Genomic DNA, 13,805 nt, shown 5'->3' with positions numbered 1-13,805 from the left:
ACCGGTCCGGGCCGTGTGGTTCTGAGGGCTTGGCTAGACGGGTCTATGTCTGTGCTCTTTGAATGGGTTTTTCTTGTTTGATATCTATTCTTGCATCTGTGTTTTTGGGGCACTTGAATTGCGATTGAGGCTTACTTCTCGACTGTAACGGGAGACATTAGGGGTATTAACAGACCTCAACGGCAAATCTTCGTCAGCCGCTCTGGGATGCTTTCTACCTCGCCCACCGGGGAAGCGGCCCGGTACCGTCGAGCGACGGACGAGGCTTGAGGCTTTTGTAGCTGTGGCCAGCCAGCCTTGGTCTCCCTTGATTCGTACACCACAAGCAATTGACTAGTCAAGGCTCCTAGTGACAACATTTTCAACACAAGACATTTCTGAACGGGGATATTCACGGCGGTCGGTGTTCAAGACGTCCTTTATTCTATTGGACGCGGTTGGCTTCGTCAGAAGGAAGGAAGGGCTAGGCACTCATGGGCGCTTCTTCGTCGCATGTTTCTCGAGAAGCAGCTCGCTGTTAGACAACGCCGTTGGAGGCGCTGTTTATGAATGTTCGACGCTAGTGTGTCAAGGGAGCGGTGTTCTGGGTGAATGGGCTTGTTCATCGGTGATCGTTTATGGAGGACGTTGAAGAGGGAAATGCGAAACCGAGGCATGTCACGATTCATGGGGCTTCCAGAACAAGACGGGAACTAGACGAGGGGGGTTTCTTCAGCGGATGTCGCGTACGCGGTGAAGTACATGCTCGTCGTCCGTTATTTCGCTGGCGATGGTGGCCGGTTTGATGACGTAGACGACTGTGTCCTGTGAACCGAGTGAATGGGACCTTGCGTAGGCTTCGTAGAGAATTTCAGGGTACGAGAGGTTAGCTTACCCGAGTTCTCGCGGACATCCCATGTTTTGGGGGAATCTTTGTGTGTTATTCAGTTGGTTTCGAGAGAAATTTTAAAATCTGGCTATCTTAGTTCCCTCCATGGGTGCATCTATCTCTACCTTGTAGTAACTAAATAGCGACCAGTAACAAGAGACGATTTCAACTTCAACTTGACAATTAATGGTTATTTGCGTTTCGCCGGAACTCGAATACATGTTACATCTCATGATGTCGTTGAGGCTCTCACGAACCCTCACATCAAATCCGGGCACCAGGAAATTTTTGTGAGATAAATGTCTTGGGCATGTCACCAGCACTATTCGATAGGGTCGTTGCCGAGCCACTGCTCGGATATCAGAAGAACCTTTAGCCTTCCCCGTTTGCCGGCCCTGTGACAACGTTCCTTTGCTTGGCATGGTTGGGCGGAATGCTCCACGCGAGACATCACAGGCTAGTCTGGGACAAACACCCGTTGCTGGTCGGTGCGATTTGGATGCCGTTTCTGGCGATAGATCGTCCTTTTGGGTATTTGTTGTACCAGATCTTGCGTCCCTGAGAATTCCACTGCCTGTGTGCTTCGGGTATGGCCGTGTCTTTCGGCGGTTGTCGTGGAACGCCGAGGTGGTTGACGGGGCTCGGGTTGTTCTATGAAACTGATTGCACGTGTTCGTTGCTGGAGGTTAGGGACGTTTAATCATGTGAATGCTTAGCTGGGACATTGGTTTAGTTGAGTTTGAGATGTAGGTATGTGTCTGGTTTATTTCAAAATCTGATATCTCCTCCTAACTACTTTCTGGGCAGTAATAATAGCATGTGAGAAGCGGGAGTTTTCTGATATGCCTTGTACTAAACTATTTGAAGAGAGTTCTTGCTTATTTTACGGGGTCTTTCCTAGATGTTTGGATGAGAGTTTACATACCAGTCGAGTTCCTGCTTAGTCTGTTCATTAGAATGGACGCATATTTGAATGTGCCTGGGAGTAGTTGGCACCTTAGTTCATTCCCCCTCTCAACGACAGTTTGACATAGATACTGCACTGAGAAATACCGGGCATCTTTTCTTAAAATACCTGACCATAGCATAACGGTGGTGGCATTTCGACTACTTGTTCGTCTATTGGGGTTTCATACCCCAAGATGTGCCCCTTAGCAGCAACTTAGGCAACCCTGACAATAATTGAATAACCCAATACTAAGCCTCCATGTGTCATTTTCTTACGGCATTCTAACTCGAGAACGCAGAAGTGGTCATTTCCAATGTTGAATATCGAACAAGTAGCCAGATTTCGCATAAAGTTGGAGACAGAGGCAATGGCTTAGCTCCTACTCTGCGTCAATTCACATATTCTTCTAAATGACAAACAAATGACGGCTTACATGTCAGCATACCCTCGAAAGAAGACTTAACTTCCTGAGCTTCGTAAACCCTAATCACGATGCTGCAGCTAACAGTCTAGGAGCGTTTTTCTGCAGCCATCTTCCGCAAACCATCGAGGGTATGATGGCGAAGTACATCTAGCTTTTCAAGCTATAGCTTCTTTACTTGAAGAGCTCTGCTGATATTATGCTGGAATCTGAACAATGTTCTGTCAACCCTTTTCAATGATGATATAAATCATCATTTCTTCAAAATGCAGCTGGGAACTGTTTTTAAGAGAATAATTTTAAGCATGGAAAGCGTCGTGGGAGTGTTTACAACCTTTCAGATGTCTTGTGAAGTATTCCAGATTCAAAACTGCAACTTTAAACGTCGGCAGTCAACGATCTTGTATAACGGTTTGCTATGTGCTGGCATTCTTCTCCCTGTCTAGACCTATGGGAATGGATCGGCGGACTTTGTATATGGCGGCAGATCTTAGAATCACCACGCCGAGGTATTATTTTCATCTCTGGAGCTTTCTAGTCGAGTAAAATACTGCGATAAGGAGTCAGTCAGTTATGAATTACGAAACAACACACTACATAATGAAACCGTCGAGGAACGTATTCGAACGAGCCACTAGCCAAGGTTTAAAATACCGCGCTTCTACTCCGAAATCCTTTGCGTACACGTGTTTTCATCTCATGAATCTTCCTTTACTGTGTACGTTGGTCAACACCAACCAATATGCAATCCGTTTTCAGGCAGCAATATAGCTCAGGCAATCAAGACAGTCAAAATTAACACAGAAATGCAGAGCTTAGACATGTACGTGGCTACACGAGACCATACACCAGTTCGGTAGACATAGATCAAGTCATCACATCCAAGCCCTTCTCTCCTGAAGCTCTCTGCATACTGGAAGCGTGAAAAAAAAAAAACCCCTTTACAGCATATGTCCCTGTTGGCAACTGTTGAACATGACGGTAGAATCCCTGAGCTAATGTCCAAGCTTCGTCCAAGGGAGCTTTCTCTACAAGGATTTTGCTATTTCCATCATATCACCTCCATGTCACCAATGCAAGAAATAGACAATAGAAAGCCAGGAAGTATTCTGAAAGAGGTCACACAGAAACTAGACTGCCATAGCTTCACGGGCTCGTGAAGTAGCCCGATCGGTGACATCTCCTCCCACGCCCGTGGCTCTACTCTGATCAATGTGCTTTTCCTCTCTTTGGTAGCCAGTCATCCTACACTATCCAGTAGGGCTTCTCGATGAACGAAAAAGATAACCCAAGCTATCAGCCACAAGGCATACAGTTTCAGCCAGTTGATATGGGAATTCGTTGGAAACTCGTCTTGCCGCTATCAGCAGACGCCCAGGCGGCGCAGCAGCTGGGGAGGTAAGCGAATAGCCTGGCCCAGCCAGAGCTCCTCTCAAGTGTTCGTCGACAAGCAGGGGTTGGTCTGACAGAGAGATCTGACGCCCTCGGGGCCGCGCGGAGTGCGACCCTGTTGTCGCGTCACCGAGCTCTGACAGCTTATCATCTACCCACGACCCTCCATTCGGAGCAGTAGCTCCTGTGGAGAAGGGGAGACGTCGTGAACTTATGCCAAGCTTTGGATATTTATAACCTGCCGGGGAATTAAGAAAGTAAAGTAAATCGTCAGTATACAACTTTTAGCATATAGCGTATCCCAGGCTATTCGGTTAGATGCGAGCACCTTGGTGAGCTACAAACACGCAAGATCGTCTTCGTAGACCATGGCCCATGACCTCGTGACGACACCAACAGGTAACCAGAGATTTGCGCGAAGAACCGATGTCGAATGAATCCCATGCCGATATCTGCATATTGTGAAGCAAGCTATCGTGGACACAGGGGAGTTGGTTGGTTGTCACTGGCTGGGGCTTACATGTAGTGGCTACGTGAGGCGTGGATCGGCACCAACAAACAGGTTCCAAAGTACGTAGTTTCGGGCGATTCGACTTTTTCGCATGACCTTGCGGTATTATGGAGCCTTGTTCTTGGAATTGACCAAGTTCACTACATACGTACGATTGAGAGCCCACCTTTCTCATGGTAAGGCTGACACGGAACGAACGGGGTGGACAGACGTCGGGACAGCCGAGCTGCCGGACGGCGGACGCGGTGCGCTTCCGTTTATTGAACGCAACCCACAGACGTCACCCCGAATCTGTCGTAGTTTGCGAGACTTCTTCCAGACTCCCCACATCTTCGCCGCGTGCCATGTGGGCAGTGGTGTCTTCATAATGGACGTCGTTCGTTCTTTCGTCCCAAGACAGCTCGGTAAGGCCGACTGTCTCGAGAACAGTCTGTATCCAGCTCCATGCTGCCCGCTCGGCCTCCCGCTCGGCCGTCGAGTGACGTCTGGGTGTTCCTGCGAGGCACGCTCGGCCAGCTTCATGTAAGTGTGGTTTTCCCACGCTACCCTTTTGGTCTGTTCCACGCATCACAGACAGGCTTCGCCTTCATTAGAGCCGGGCTGCGAGATCATTCCGTTCCTGCAGAGTGAGCCTGTCTGTGCGAGAATGTGCGACATTGTCGGGAGCGTTTGGTGAGTCAGAGGCTAGGGGGGCAGCAGCTGCATGGTTTGAATTAATATGGCATTCACAAGCTTGCTAGTACGATGGCGGCAAGTTGAGTCTCAGCGACTGAAGTGACCTTCACATGTAAGCTGAGGAGAGGGGGGCTGTTACAGGGCAAGTGGATAACCTGTTTGAGGCATTCCAGACAGACACAAACTACAATACCATCGTCGAAGTCATTAGGTGATATCAGATACTCGTTGCCTTGTTGAGGAGATATCAAGTTGAGCTGAAGACAATAACGACCAAAGAATAGACGCGATGTGGGGCGAAGTGAAGCTCAAGCCACACTCAATTTCCACCGCACAAAGCCAGTTCCTGCTAATATTTTGAATGGTCCGCTTCATATGCAACGTTGATGGGTATGAGTGGTCGCCGAGCAGGGCAAAGAGAGATCAAGTCCCATGCCGTGAATGAGGTTGCCATAAGGTTTATTGAAGGCTATTCCGGCTGACAGAACAGAAGGCGGGGTAGATGTTGCGGAACTCCACCACGTCGCTAGCGCTCAACTCGCCTCAACTTTGAGGTTCAGGAAAAAAGTTAACGCCAGAGGAAGCCCTGATACGCGTCGTGATATGACAAGAGTGGGATTCGAACCCACGCCAATTACTTGACTAGCACCTGAAGCTAGCGCCTTAGACCGCTCGGCCATCTTGCCGTGATGCGAGAACACATTGGTCATGTGGATACTCGCTGGTGGATGGTGGTTACGAAGACGAAGGTGGGACATATACTGATCGGCTTGCCACTCCGAGAATCTACAGCTTATCGTGATGTGGGGTTAGGCGAGAGTCAGTCGTCTCGTTGGGGGCGGAAACTAGATAGTGACCGTCAGACTTAGCTGGGCGAGGAAAGATATAGAGTGTCAAAATTTTTTTTCCCTCCCAGAGAGTTACTCGACGGTGCCCAACCCCTCGTCGTTTGGAACGTTAAATATGGGATGACACGAATGACACTTCAGAATGAAAGCCTCCAAGTTTAGGAGTCTCCGACGATAACGGGGAACAGGGCAGTCAATAGATACCGAGGTATCCGATCATGGACGTAACGTGGCGACTCTGCCAATAGGGAACCCCTTCTAGCTTGAGCTCGTGGCTAGGAAACACCAGCAAGCAGACAAAAAGCTGAATGATCTTAATACAGAGTGTGAAGCAACGCACCTTTCTCGGTTTTGGGAGATGGGCTAGACCGTAAACGGCATGGGGAGTGACAACGTGCCCCATGCCACAACCGCGGGGGAAGGGGGAAGGACAAACGATGAACGACTCAGTCAGAAATCACCAAGTACATGTAAGGCAAGTCAGTCAAGCAGGCACGGCGGACGTGTGAAGAAAATAAAATAAAACCAAGAAACGCTGGCCAGTCAAACAGCGAGGAACGGCGGCCACACGAAACTGCCACCGGCCTTTTCGTCCCTTAGCGCTAGTGTAGCGTGCATCCTTTTTTTTTTTCTTTTCGTCCTCCAATAAAGCTACTAGGGGGACTTCGATCGAGATAGCGCTCGTTGTGGCTGCTGGTCGCCGTGCGCAACGTCTGGGTGACGTCCACTCGTCCTTGTGCTTGCAGCTCTAGCGCCTACGGCATTTGAGTGCGCTTTGCAGTGTGACGACGGATGACCCCAAACCCTTTCTTGAATGCATATATCGTGAGAAGAAGTCGAGGCAGGGTCTTCCCATCTTAAGTTTGGACGTCGGGAATATTTTGCTTGAAAAGTTTTGACGACGCGGCACTATCTCTTGTGCCCTGCGTGTTTCAGCAATGACATGGGGGTAGGTAATTACTGAAGTAAGGAAAAAGGCACAGGATAATCTCAGGGACGCCCCCCATCCACACAACGCAAGCCCAGGTTTTGTTTCGGGCGGGGGTGCTTCATTAGGAGGCGGAATGTTTCTCAGCTGGCTACTGACGGTTGTGGAATCGGCCTAGAATGTCCCTCGAACACAATCTTTTGTTCTGCGGCTTCTTGTCCTCCTGGTACATGTCCGAGACCCGTCAGACAGATTTTCGGGGCTTGGACTAAGACTGATGACGACCGGACGACGCAGACGCGGATGCGGATGCAGATGCAGATGCAGAGGTGGCACCCTCAGTGCCCATGTGCTTGTGTTGTGTGTACGGGTCACCTGTAGCAGAGAGCTCTGCCCATGAGATACCTATTTACGGTAATCAGAGTTGGAGATGAGGGTAGTTGATGCAAACCCCCATGGGTGGAGGCACCGTAAGCTTGTTTAAATGAGAGTGAGGAAGGGCTGAGCGATGCCACGGCAGCTTTCTTAATTGCGGTTTATGCTTCCCTTGTCGCTAATTGTTTGTCAACGTGGATCACCGCATCTCAATCCTGGTGGCCTGATCAGTTGGCCAAAGCACAGTCTCTTTGTCAAAGAGAAATAAGAAGAATCATCGACCGTTCGGGTTGAGATCTTCGATGAAGGAGGGACCCTCCTGACTAGCAAGCTCGAGGCTCCAGTGGATACGCTGCTCTGGTAGCGGGCCAGAGAAAAAAAAAAAAGCAACGGTGAGGTTATGTGGCGCATTAGGTGGCTACATTTGCTGCCGTTTGCTTCCTAGGATCTGTCAGCAGTTGGATGGGGGACGGAATGTACTCCTTTAGCAGCGCCGGCTGATAGCTGCTAGTCAGGGGTCTCATTCGAACTGGATTTGTAGAGGCAGCGCCGTTCCTGAGCCGCGACACCACCTCTACCCACTGGTGTCTGTCTGCTTGGCACTCCTACTCTTCTTCTCCTCGGCGCGTCCTTTTTAGCGGCGATTCCTGGGACAGGACTCGGGTCATTCCCTGTCTCCTGTCCATTCTCCCGCGGTCCCCGGTACTTCCTCCTGGGTGGGATGCGTAAGTGTATTTCTCCATATAAATCAATGCAGAGAGATACATGGCATTGAGAAAGTGACTCGACTCCAGAAGGGGTAAGTAAATTTGGGGGGAAAACCTATCATAACGGGACCCCCCTCTTGCGAACAATGGGGGGGCTCCTGGCCGAAAGCTGTCCGCCCGATTGATTTCGAAGCATGGAAATCGGCACCCACTAGAAGCGCGAATCTCCGGTCCCCTTTCTGCCAATTTACCATGTAGCTTACTGCTGATGAAGCCAGCCAACCAGTCTCACTTGCCATCATTGTCCCGCTGTTGCACTGGCTCTCCTTACTATATGCATAGGCCACTGAGGCCTGTAGACCACGGTACCTTGGTCTCTGGAGCTGGAGAGGCCCAGAGTAGTGGCAATAACAGGAAGAGGTGGTGTCGTAGTGTCGTAGTGGTACCATAGTAACCCATCTTCATCAAGATCCAAGGCAATGGAGCTGTTGTTATCTAGGTATCTCTATCTTGATGTTACTGCCAACTTTTTCCTCCTTTTTTTTCCCTTCTTCTTTTCCCTTCTTCTCTCTTTCCCTTCCTTCCCACCCTAGTTCCAACCATACAATTTCCCCGTCTTCTGTGTCCTTTCTCTCCACTAGTCCTTGTCTTGACACGTCGCAATTGTGGTTGTCACAAAACCGAAGCACTCGCTTCAACACCGAATTCACCGACCTACCGACCCGCTCGTTTTCGTGTCTGTGTTGCCATCTCCTTTACCGAACCCCCTAAAGCACCCCTAAAGCCCGCAGAGCCAAATCGCCCTATTAGCTCGCCTTACTGTTCCTGTCTGGGGTCGCCGTTGCTGCGCTTTGCTTTTTTAATCTTTGCTTGGGCAAGGAAGGCACCAAGTTTTATTTTATTTTTTATTTTTATTTTTAATGAGAAAGGGGAGACCCGGGGCCCCCCTTCTCTCCTAAACCGTTCTAAAAGTCCCACCACACAACACGCCCCCCCCCTCCCTCCTTCCCTTCCCATTAGGCAGGCTCAGTCGACGGCAACACGCTGACACTGGGGCCCCTTCCTCTTCCCCTGGAGTGCCACAGAGTCCGCTACCCACCCGCCAGAACCACCTCACTTTAGCCAGACCGACCAGACCAGTCGACTGGACTGGACCAGTGCGGAACCTCTCACACACTCACACACCCACCCACCCTGCCCTGCCGGCTTGCCCAGGTAGCTACCTACCTCATTGACTACTCTGCGTTACACCTGCACCTGCTGGCCTGCACTACCCCCTTCACTTGCACACCCGACTAGCACTGTGGGAAAGCGCGACGGGTTCACTACGCCATCGTTCCCAACTCTAAAAATTCCACGCCCCGTCAGACATAAACACACAATACAACCCTCGCGGTCTGCCCCTGACCTGACCGCGCTGCGTCGAAAACCATATCCTCAACACCCAGATTCACCCGCCAGACCCTCTGCTTTCGCTTGGTGACAGGCTCCCGCGCCCCTTCACCTCGTTGCGATTCCACGACGGTGATCCAAGACCATTTGAACGGGCCGCTGCAAGGACGCTCTCAGACTACCATCCATCCTGTCCCGTTGACGAATCGGCCGTTGCCCCCTAACTTCAACGCCAGCGACCAAAGGGGTAAATCTACAACCCTTCCACCCCGGACCTGAGATCTTCATCTTCACCACGAGACAACCGCAACCGGCCGATCGCGTCTTTTAAAAATCAATCCCGGATCAAGTTCACCGTCATATTGACCTTGGCCCGGGGCCTAATCGCCAACCATGGCGTCTTCGTACGTTGTTGGCATCTGTTTCTGTGCATACAGTCCCTTCTTTGGGACCTCAAGGGGGCCGAGACATTAACTTTGCGATTTGACAGGATCGGTGCGGCTTTCCGCTCCCTCTGGCACGACCTTACTAGCTACGACCGACGTATGTTCTGAACACTTCAGAACCACTTTTTTTTGACAACCCGACTGACGTATTCCAGACTCGACCATTGACTCCCCCTACCGAACCGGTCGACATGTCCCTCTGAACCAGCGCCAGAGCGGCATCCTTACCTCTGTCGCGACCGCCTCCGACTCCCGGGCCGACGTCTCCTCTCCTTACGGCGATGATAGCTACAATAGACTCACCCGCGACAGCAGCTACCATGGTGGCGGTATCCCGAATACCCCTTCCAGCCCTAACCCAGCGGCGGCACCCTACTCTCCTGGCATGAGATCTCAATCGGCCCGCCTTTCAAGTCATGGCGATGGCTTCGAGATGCAGAGCCCAGGTGATGTGCAGATGCAGTCGTTCCAGGACGGTTCTCCGCCGCCTCCTCCGGTTTCCCACTCATGGAAGAAGATTGACGCATGGGCTGAGGAGCACTACCCTGAGCTTTGGGATCAGCTGTGTGAGGGATGCACTGACAACGATCTTAACGAACTCGAACACCAACTCGACTGCTCTCTGCCTCTCGATGTGAGAGAATCCCTCATGATCCATGACGGCCAGGAGAGGCTGGGTATGCCTACAGGTATTATCTTCGGCTCCATGTTGCTTGATTGCGAGGAGATCGTACAGGAATGGGACCAATGGCGCAAGGTGAACCAGGAATTCCTCTCTGAGGCCGCCATCCGGAAGCCCGCCGTTCCTTCCAAGGCTCTTGGTAGCAACGGCCAGGCATCTTCTTCCAAAACGCCTGCCTCTCCTGCAGCCCCCAACAACCCTACTTGGAGACAGGATCTCATTGCCCGCCAGGACTGCGTTCCCCCCAATTCAGTTCAGCGATCGTACGCCCACCCTGCGTGGATTCCCCTTGTACGCGATTGGGGCGGTAACAACCTCGCCGTGGACCTTGCCCCTGGCCCTAATGGCAGATGGGGTCAGATTGTTCTTTTCGGTCGCGACTATGACACCAAGTATGTGATCGCACGGTCCTGGGCCCATTTCCTCGCCATGGTTGCGGACGACCTTGCCAGCGGCAAGTGGTTCGTGGACGAGGAAACCAACGAGCTCAAGTTGCGGGAGTTTAAGGAGACGCGTGTTGAGCCTCCTTACTTTGGCATCTTGCGTTGGCGCATGGATCAGAAGTATGGCCGCAGAGCCGCGAAGCGCAGATCGGTAGTGCCCCAGAACAGAGCCGGATCCCCGGCTGGATCTGGTTCCACCTCCCCCTACTCGAGCCCTACCAACAACGAGGCGAACGGCGAACAGCGAGGACGATCGATGCAGCGACTTGGCGGCACCTCTCCAATTGCCAGTCCCATCCGCCCCGGCTATAGCAAGTCTAGCCCTCTTGCACGAGTGGCCGAGGAAACCCCTCTGCCGGATCCCGAGACCAACGGTCTCAAGCCCACGAAGCTCGTCGAAGTTGAGACCCCTAGGCCCAGCGAAGATAATCCCAAGGGTTCCCGCGCGTCGCTGCTATCTCACGTCGACACAACGCCCGAGAACGATGGCAAGGAGAACGAGAACCCTGCAGGCAAGGTGAATGGCACGGCCAACGGCAAGCCTAATGGTAAGCAACCAGAGGTTTTGGAGGAGCCGATGAAGGAGATCGAGATATAGACGTTGCGCAAAACTGGATACGACAGAACGATGATACGGTTCCCCTATTCTCGGGGCTTTGTCACACGACAAGGCTCGTCATACAGCAAAACATCGGCGTTTGAGGCGTCCGTGGCTCTCATTACGAGACGACGTCCGCAGGGGTCATACAACATTGAAGACTTTTTTTTTTTTTTCGAGCATCAGGGAACACGGCGGCTGGGCTTTTTGAAGTCTTTTTTAACTTTTTTTTTGGGCTCTCTTTGAAAAGGGCCAAGACCAGGTTACGTCGAGTAGTAATTTTGCAACTACGAGTACTCTTCGGTCTCTGGACATAGTTGCGTGGCATACGTACATTTGCACCAACCTGTTTATCCGGTCAATCTCGGACGGCCGCTTGGTCGCCGCATGATGGGGCTTTCGACGACTCTCTTTGAGTGGAGGGTTGTGCAACGACGATCTCAAGGCTAGTGTTTGCAGGCGTGCCAGTAATTGATAGTGTACTATTAGGACCTTTTGTCTACTTTTTTCTCTCGAGCGCTCCGAGAAATGGGCGGAGGAGTAATCCTCAATACAGTGTCGGCTGTCACACAGCATAGGCTAACTCGCGTGTCATTGCTTCATGTTTAATTGTTCGTGATTTCCCACGTAATTGTGGGATAAGAGATCAACTTGGGTCTCTAGTACATGAGTTCGGGGTGTACTATGGCCCCCTCTTCACCTCGTATTCCATGACATTGGGACCGATTCGTGTTTGCGGGGTGCTAACGGGGGTCTGAAAAAGCCTAGAACACGGTGACAGACCGATCCGCTCTAATCAGATCTGCAAAGGGGATCCACGCCGTGTGCTCGTATTTGATGTCTTGAATGTGCTGTGTAGACGGGTATGTTTCCATCTAAAAATGAATACTAAGACTGATGGGGTGGTATCCATACCAAGTACACATTCTCGGCAAAAAACCACATTTAGAATAGCATTGCGTATCTGCGAGGCTCCATGATTTCTCTATTCGAATCTTGGCGAACGTCAAGTTGATTGCCTATGCCCAGGCCACTTGAACATTTTGCCCAGGTGTCCAGAGTTGCTCAAGGGCGACGAGGATCTATATCTGGGCAGAAGTGTCAGTCGAGATCATGTGACTTGTAGAATGTCACGTGACCCTACAGGAAAGCTCCGGGAGCAGGGACCAGGTAGTGGGACTGTGACGCCTCAGCTGTGCCGGATCAACGTCAAGGCGACCAACATCCGGGCCATCGTCACTTCCCCAGTCTTGAACAACGCCGACCGACCTCACCACCATCGAGCTGCCCCGACGGCTCATTCTACTAGTCCCATTCGATTGAAGCTCTCTGTGAGACTGTCTTCTCGGCGATAATACCGACGACCGAACCACCGAGTCGTCCCCAATATTGATCAATCCGACCTACCTAGCCTAGCTACCCACACCAACCACCGCATACGCAATCATGGAGGAGGAGCGCCTTTGGAAGTTCCGCAAGCCGGAGTGGCTCAACACCATCTGGGCGCGTAACTTTGGCGTCTACGGCGCCGGAGCTCTGGTAAGCTTCATCCTTTTGATAGTTCCGAAACTCGACCTCCACCACAGCACTGTGACGTAGCTGTCGCCGTTGCGTTGGATCGACCCCTCCATATCAACCGATATCGTGGCCATCTGGACCCTCGCTGACCCTACTATCGCAGTTCTCCATCGCATTCTACGTAATGCTCGACTCCGCAGTCTGGTCCAAATCCGCCAAGAACGGCTCCGACACGCACATCACCTTCGTCGACTGGCTGCCCCTCATCTTCTCGTCCCTCGGCATGCTCATCATCAACTCGGTCGAGAAGGCGCGGCTGTCGGCCGATAGCTTCTCGTACAGCGGTAACGGCGTCGCATGGAAGGCGCGCGTGGTTCTCTTCCTCGGCTTCGCGGCGCTGGCTGGCGGCATGGCCGGCGGGGTGACAGTCTTCGTCCTCAAGTTCGTTGTCCAGGACGTCGGCATGCCTGCGCTGGGCATGGGAATCGAGAACGTCGTTGCCAACGCCCTCGTCGGACTTAGCAGCGTGGTGCTCTGGATCAGCCAGAATATGGAGGATGAGTATAGCTACAACCTTGCCCTGTGAGGAGCATGTATCCCGAGGGCTAATATGGCTTAGGGATGGCTGGGGACCAGCTCCGCAGGGACCTTAGGCGGAAGGAAGAATGTTGGTGGTGATGGGCTTTTTTTGTGAGGATTATTGAGAAGATGATGACGCCGGCGCTGGAGCGAGCTGTGTAATTATAGCACTGGACAATGGGGCGCATTGGGTTTCCTGAGGTTGCGGCATGGCAAATAGTCTGCGTTTCTTATTTGAATCCCGCTTCCCGAAGCTTCATTGTTGGTTAATGTTTGTGATTCGTTCTCGATGAGATTGGAGAAGGGGACCAGGTGTCGGAAAAGCGTTTCGTTTCCGCGAAGCAAGCTTTTTTTTTTTTTTCTCTCTCTCTCGGCTGCAGATGCTTCTACTGTTGTCATTCCCAGTGGGATATGTAAGTATCTTTCCGGCGATTTTGCCGGATAGAAATAACCAGATATAGATGGACAGTCTA

The 13,805-nt window shown here is 51.7% G+C and overlaps 2 protein-coding genes across 2 annotated transcripts; both read left to right on the top strand.

Moving 5' to 3' along the window:
- Nucleotides 1–9,459: 9,459 nt before the first annotated feature.
- On the top strand, nt 9,460–11,235 carry CTRU02_201782 (glucan synthesis regulatory protein; the record flags this gene model as incomplete). Its single annotated transcript, XM_036729908.1, has 3 exons — nt 9,460–9,470; nt 9,557–9,609; nt 9,668–11,235. 3 exons carry the CDS (start codon nt 9,460–9,462, stop codon nt 11,233–11,235), a joined length of 1,632 nt encoding a protein of 543 aa, XP_036578442.1.
- Nucleotides 11,236–12,681: 1,446 nt separating this feature from the next.
- On the top strand, nt 12,682–13,339 carry CTRU02_201781 (uncharacterized protein; the record flags this gene model as incomplete). Its single annotated transcript, XM_036729907.1, has 2 exons — nt 12,682–12,774; nt 12,917–13,339. 2 exons carry the CDS (start codon nt 12,682–12,684, stop codon nt 13,337–13,339), a joined length of 516 nt encoding a protein of 171 aa, XP_036578441.1.
- Nucleotides 13,340–13,805: the final 466 nt, after the last annotated feature.

This window comes from Colletotrichum truncatum (assembly GCF_014235925.2).
Source record: "Colletotrichum truncatum strain CMES1059 chromosome Unknown Contig_0001, whole genome shotgun sequence".
Lineage (NCBI taxonomy): Eukaryota > Fungi > Ascomycota > Sordariomycetes > Glomerellales > Glomerellaceae > Colletotrichum > Colletotrichum truncatum.
Note: the sequence above shows the minus strand (reverse complement) of the source record. Positions and strands in the feature narration are given on the sequence as shown.